Source organism: Tamandua tetradactyla, chromosome 9 (assembly GCF_023851605.1).
Source record: "Tamandua tetradactyla isolate mTamTet1 chromosome 9, mTamTet1.pri, whole genome shotgun sequence".
NCBI lineage: Eukaryota > Metazoa > Chordata > Mammalia > Pilosa > Myrmecophagidae > Tamandua > Tamandua tetradactyla.
The window spans coordinates 7,385,811-7,391,752 of NC_135335.1; the positions used below are offsets into that span (position 1 = coordinate 7,385,811).

The 5,942-nt window shown below is 55.0% G+C and overlaps 1 protein-coding gene across 1 annotated transcript; it reads right to left on the reverse strand.

Moving 5' to 3' along the window:
* Nucleotides 1–4,181: 4,181 nt before the first annotated feature.
* On the reverse strand, nt 4,182–5,334 carry C9H11orf86 (chromosome 9 C11orf86 homolog). The gene is made up of 2 exons (XM_077114952.1): nt 5,007–5,334; nt 4,182–4,419 (listed from the first exon to the last, which is right to left on the reverse strand). The coding sequence occupies exons 1-2, from the start codon at nt 5,280–5,282 to the stop codon at nt 4,333–4,335; spliced, it is 363 nt and encodes a 120-aa protein (XP_076971067.1). The 5' UTR covers nt 5,283–5,334; the 3' UTR covers nt 4,182–4,332.
* Between the last annotated feature and the right edge of the window lie 608 nt (nt 5,335–5,942).

The following is a 5,942-nucleotide window of genomic DNA, read 5'->3' on the forward strand; positions in this document are numbered from 1 at the left end:
GGCCACAAGGTGGCTTTACCACCTGGAGGGCACAGAGAGCCCCACCGAGGGCCCAGTTCGGGAAAGGCCTGCCCAACCTCGCGTGCTTCCTGGCCCAGAGCTCACATTCCGGGGAGGGGGTCTGGACAGACGTTCCCCAGAAAAGCCTTTGAAGGCTCTGGCTTTGGAGTGGGCCTGGGCCCAAGCCATGCTTCAGAGGCGCTATTGGCTTCCGGCCTGTCCCTTGACCTTCTGAGTCTCCATTTCTTCATCTGTAGAGTGAGGAGAAGGACGCTTACCCAAAGGGCCACTGTGAGGGTTAAACCTGATGGCAAGACCTCTGTTCCGGGAGGTTCTGAGCACCCGACATTCACGGGAGCCTCACACTGGCCCTCAGAGCTGAGTGCTATCAGCTGCGGTTCCTAACTGAGGAAACTGAGGCAGAGATGGCAGGTGACTCTGTCCGAAGGTCCTCAAGAGACTATCCTCGACCGAGGTGTGGTGGACAAGCTCGGGCCCTCCTCAGCCCCCTTCGGCCTCTCAGACCCGGGCACTGGTGTCCTGATGGACCCCGGGGTCATAACCCGCCATGGCAGCCAGTCCGTAGCACAGCGCGGCCTCGTTCCTTCCAGTAAGGCCCGTCAAACCGCCCTGCCCCTCTCCTGGCCCTTCCTCAGGACGCTAACGAGAGGCTTCCCAGAGCAGCTGCCCCTCAGCCGTGAGCTCCCCTCACACGGGGGACATCGGTGCGGGTGCTTGGTCAGCTGTCCCTGAGGCTCAAGCTGTCCCTGAGCCCAGTGGCTGTAAGCATCAGGGTTTATTTATTTATTTGCTTATTTATTTTTTTATTAATTAAAAAAATAACAAACAAAACATTAAGATATCATTCCATTCTACATATACAATCAGTAATTCTTAATATCATCACATAGTTGCATATTCATCATTTCTTAGAACATTTGCATCAATTTAGAAAAAGAAATAAAAAGACAACAGAAAAAGAAATAAAACGATAACAGAGAAAAAAAAGATTATACAGACCATACCCCTTACCCCTCACCTTCATTGATCATTAGCATTTCAAACTAAATTTATTTTAACATTTTTGTTCCCCCTATTATTTATTTTTATTCCATATGTTCTACTCCTCTGTTGATACAGTAGATAAAAGGAGCATCAGACACAAGGTTTTCACATTCACAGAGTCTCATTGTGAAAGCTATATCATTGTTCAATCATCATCAAGAAACATGGCTACTGGAACACAGCTCTACATTTTCAGGCAGTTCCCTCCAGTCTCTCCACTACATCTTGAACAACAAGGTGATATCTACTTAATGCATAAGAATAACCTCCAGGATAACCTCTCGACTCTGTTTGGAATCTCTCAGCCATTGATACTTAGTCTCATTTCACTCTTCCCCCTTTGGTTGAGAAGGTTCTCTCAATCCCTTGATGTTAATTCTCAGCTCATTCTAGGGTTTTTCTCAGTCCCTTGATGCTGAGTCTCAGCTCATTCCAGGATTTCTGTTCCACGTTGCTAGGAAGGTCCACACCCCTGGGAGTCATGTCCCATGCAGAGAGGGGGAGGGTGGTGAGACTGCTCGTTGTGTTGGCTGGAGAGAGAGGCCACATCTGAGCAACAAAAGAGGCTCTCATGGGGGTGATTCTTAGGCCTAGATTTTAAGTAGACTCGACCTATCCTTTGTTGGGTTAAGTTTCATAGGAACAAACCCCAAGACTGGGGGCTCAGCGTATAGCTTTGGTTGTCCACACTGCTTGTGAGAATATCAAGAATTCAACTTGGGGAAGTTGAATTTCTCCCCGTTCTCACCACTCCCCGAAGGGGGCTTTGCAAATACTTTTCCACTCACTGATTGAATCACTCTGGGTTCATCGGGGCATCACTCTGGACAAACCAACAAAATCTCATGTCCTACCTGAGATTCCAAGTACTTATGGTGTTCAATCAGACTATCTACATGAGTTCTATTAGGAAATGCTCTAGTCAAAATATAAATTTTGTAACAAATAAACATTTTTTGCTTTAGTCTCACACATAAGGTGACATTTTAAAGTATTGATTATCATCTATTTTCAGCACCATCAGGGTTTATTTTATCTAACGACTGTGGCTTGGCTGGGCCTGGCCGGGTGGGTCTTCTCCTGCACGCTGTATCAGCTAGGGATGCTCACGTGGCTGCTGGGTCCCTGCTCTTTCTTTTGTGGCAGCTGGTTTCCAAACAGAAGCCACAAGGCCTCTCAAGGCCCAGGGCTGTGAGTCCCAAGGTCATTTCCGTTGCATTCTATCCGTCAAAGCAAGTCTCGGGGGGGCCCCCCTCAGATTCAAGGGGAGGGAAATAGACTCCACCTCATGATGAGGGTGTGGCAAAGACACAGCGCAAAAGGGCATGTGGTTGGTGTGTGTGTGTGTGTGTGTGTGTACGCGTGTGTGAAAGTGTGGCCATCTTGGGCAGCAACCTTCCATAGTGAGGCGTGTGTCTGAGCAAAGGACCCTGGGCTGGCTGACAGGGCTGAGGTAGAAATCGCCGTACCTGAGCGGAAGCCCCCACATCCGCGAGCTGCAGGCTTAGCCACCAACACACCGGGTGACCTTGGCCCAGTCCCCCAGCCACGCCATTTATTGAGCACCTACTACGTGCCAGGCCCAGAGCGAGGCCTGGAATCCCGGCGGGAAGCTGAGTCCTCATCCTCCTGGGACTTTCAGTTGAGTGGAATCAAAAAAAGCACATAACTTAACAAACCCATCACGAAGCAGGCAAGGAGAAGGAATGGCGGGGAGTGGGGCTGGAGAGTCTCTGAGGGGGCAGGGGCCAGGAGGGGCCTCAGGACAGGATCTGGAGGATGAGATGTCCACGCCCAGCCTCCATTTCCTCAGGGCTGGTCAGAGCTGCAGACTCGCAGTGTCCCCCTGGAGCTAAGGGGGTCCCCAGAGGTATCAGCAGGAGCGCCGAGTGGGGGGCAGCTAAAGCTGGAGACTAACTGGGCTGGAGGTTTCTGGGCAGTTCCCATGATCTGGTTTCCGAACTGGGCATCCCCTTCTCCAAATCCAGGAGCTGTCTGGGCCAAAGCTTTCCCAAGACCCATCTTGTTCTTCAATGGCCTAGCCAGTGTGTGGGCTCTGGGAAACCAGGCAGCTCCCCCGCTCTGTTTGCGGGACCGTCCGTGTCCTCCCCACCCCCAAGATAGCCCCTGCACCCGGGTGCTTGGAATTGTTCCCTCGTCTTTGACCTTGGGCCTGCTTAAGCCAGGAGAGCCCCAGGAACCCCCCAAAAGTGCACACCTGTGTGTGTCATGCTCTTTGGGGCCAGGCAAGCCGCCTTCCCCCCCCTCCTGCCCCATGTGGTCCCAGGCAAGCCGCCTTCCCTCAGAGTGAGCCCCGCTCCCAGGGGTAAGCCCAAAGGCAGGATGTTGGCCAGGGCTTGAGGTGGGCACTGCCAGGGGGTGGGGTGGTAATTCCTCTGGAGAACGAGGCCCGGCCTCCTGGGGCAAGTGTGGGGGCCCTGGTCCTGGTGCCCTTGCCTTGCCATTCCGGAAGATTCCAGGTCCAGCCTCCCCCATGGGGCTCGGAGAGGCTCCAAACTGGCGAGATGGTCACTTGGCAACGGTCTACCTCAGGTTGGCAACTCTTTATTATTGTGTGCAGCCCAGAGTAGGGGTGCGGTCAGAGATGCCCAGCACAGCAGATCCCTTCTCTGCTTGGACCTCAGTTTCTCCATCTGTCACAAGGAGAGAGTAAGGCTGCCCCTGCTTCCTCTGCAGGGGGTACTGGCAGGATCACAGGTGACGATAAACAGGCCTGAGCCCTTCCGCCAACGCGCCTGGCACGGGGGACACCCAGACGTGGTCCTTGCCCTCGAGAGGCTCACCGTCTGAGAGGGGAACCCGTGCCCTGGGCCTTCATTAGCAGAGACCAGGCATGATCCAGGGGACCCTCAGCCACGGGTCTGGCTTCACTGAGTTCTGTCTTGGAAATTTCTGACTAGTCTAGTGCCGGGTCAAGGCCACTGACACCCTCATTTCTGGGAAGGCTTCACAGTTCAAAGGGGGTCCCCATGCCCCGAGGGAAGAATCCCCCAGGAGCTGGAGCTGAGCCCCCTTCTCTGCACTGTTGGGGTCTTTTGCTGAGGGCTGGCCTGGGGGTGGGAGGGCCGGAGCTGACAGGGGCAGCCCTTGGGGCAGCCCCTGGCCGGGTCTGGAGGGGGCCAGAGCAGTCCACAGAGAGGGGATCATGCTCCCCCACAGTTCAGAAGGGCCACGGAGAGGTGGGTCAGCAGTCACGGCGGGCTTGCATCTGGGTGCAGCTGGCGCCCACCTCCGGTTCCAGTGTGCTCAGCTGGTGTTGTCCAGCGGGGGTGCCGACCGACTCAGGGTCACGCCGGGGAGGCTGGAGACAAAGCTCTCCCATCTTCTCCTTACCTGTTGGGAGACAGGGCCATTGTCAGGTCCCATGGGCGGAGGGGTGGGCTTCAGATGTTGTTCCACCCATCCCCAGCAGGTGGAGTTAGACCCCAGAGAGAGAGAGAGCTGAGCACAGAGATCTGGCCACCAAGTCACCCAGAGGAAGGAGCAGGGGCTGGGAGCAGACGAGGGGAATTGGGCCTCCCCTTCCCTCCCTGCTCCCCCTTTTCCAGAGGTGGCGGAGAGGCAAGATGTCACTCTCAGGAACTTGAAATGCACTCTCCTCTATGCTTCCAGCTCTGTCCACCCATCGGACATACTGCCGTATTAATCATCTCCAAAGAGCTCCGATCACATTGCCTCACCCCCGATCTAAAACCTTCAGTGGCTCCCCAGTACTTATGGGATAAATCCCCAGCGCCTTCAGGGTTCTCTGCATTGCAATTCCTAAGTATCTCCCTCTCTGGCTTCATCTTCAGACAGCCTCGTTGCCTTCGAGGTACAGAGCCCCCTGTTTCTACTCCTCAACTTTGCCGCTGTGGCTCCCTTTCCTTGGAGCCCTGTCCCTGCAGCTCTGCTCCAGCCTTGAACCTTTTCAGCCATACCTGCTGGTACTGTCTCTGCCACCGCCGGCTGCCTCCTTTCTGGGCTTGGATCAGCTGCTCCGCGTCCCCTGGGCCTCCCGGCAGCTGCTCCTCAATGGGGGCTTCCAGCCCTCCTGTGTCGCCATTGAAATCCTGGGCCCTGGACTTCTCATACCCCTGTCTGAGGCTCAGTGCCCGGCGGAGTCGGCCTTCTGGGGTTCTCCCCCAGGGCTCCTGGAGTTTGCCGTAGGAGGATCGGGGTCCTCGCAAGGACTGGCTGCGCAACCCTGTCCCCATAGTTCTGGAGGTGGCAGGTGCCGGACTGCTCTGTCCCCTGGACAAGTGACCGACCCTGTGAGATTGCCTGGCGTCTCCACCCAGCTGATGGGAACTCACTTGGGACCAAAGGTTGGTACCGCTGAGGTGGCCGTCATAAACCAAAGGGCAGGCCACATAGGCGAACTCTGAGTCACCCTGCCCACCTCCTCCCCACCTTCTTGGGCAAGGGGCACAGACCAATGGGCCGGATTGCATTGGTACTGCCTCCTCCTCCAGGTAGGCTTCCTTGACCACCTCACCTCTGCAGAGCTTAGCCTCCTGCAAACTCCTACAGCCCTGACTGTCCAATCCTCTCCATTGTCATTGAGTACAGACAGCTCGTGACCAAAACAGAGCTAGGTTTTAGGAAACAGGACAGCCTCCAAGTTGGGAGTTGGGAGGCCTGTTTATTCCCAGACCTTGTTCTGCCCCGAATTTTCCAGTATAGCACAGTGGTTAAGAGCTCAGGCTCTGAGGGCCAAATTGAAGCTCCATCACTCGCAGCTGTGCGAATTTGAGCACCTTGCTGCCCCCCCCTCGGTGCCTCAGTTTCCTCATCTGTAACAGAGACAAATAACTCAGGGTGTTTGCAGTGAGGAGTAAATGTACAGGGCCTAGCACAGAGCTGGTACTAGGTGA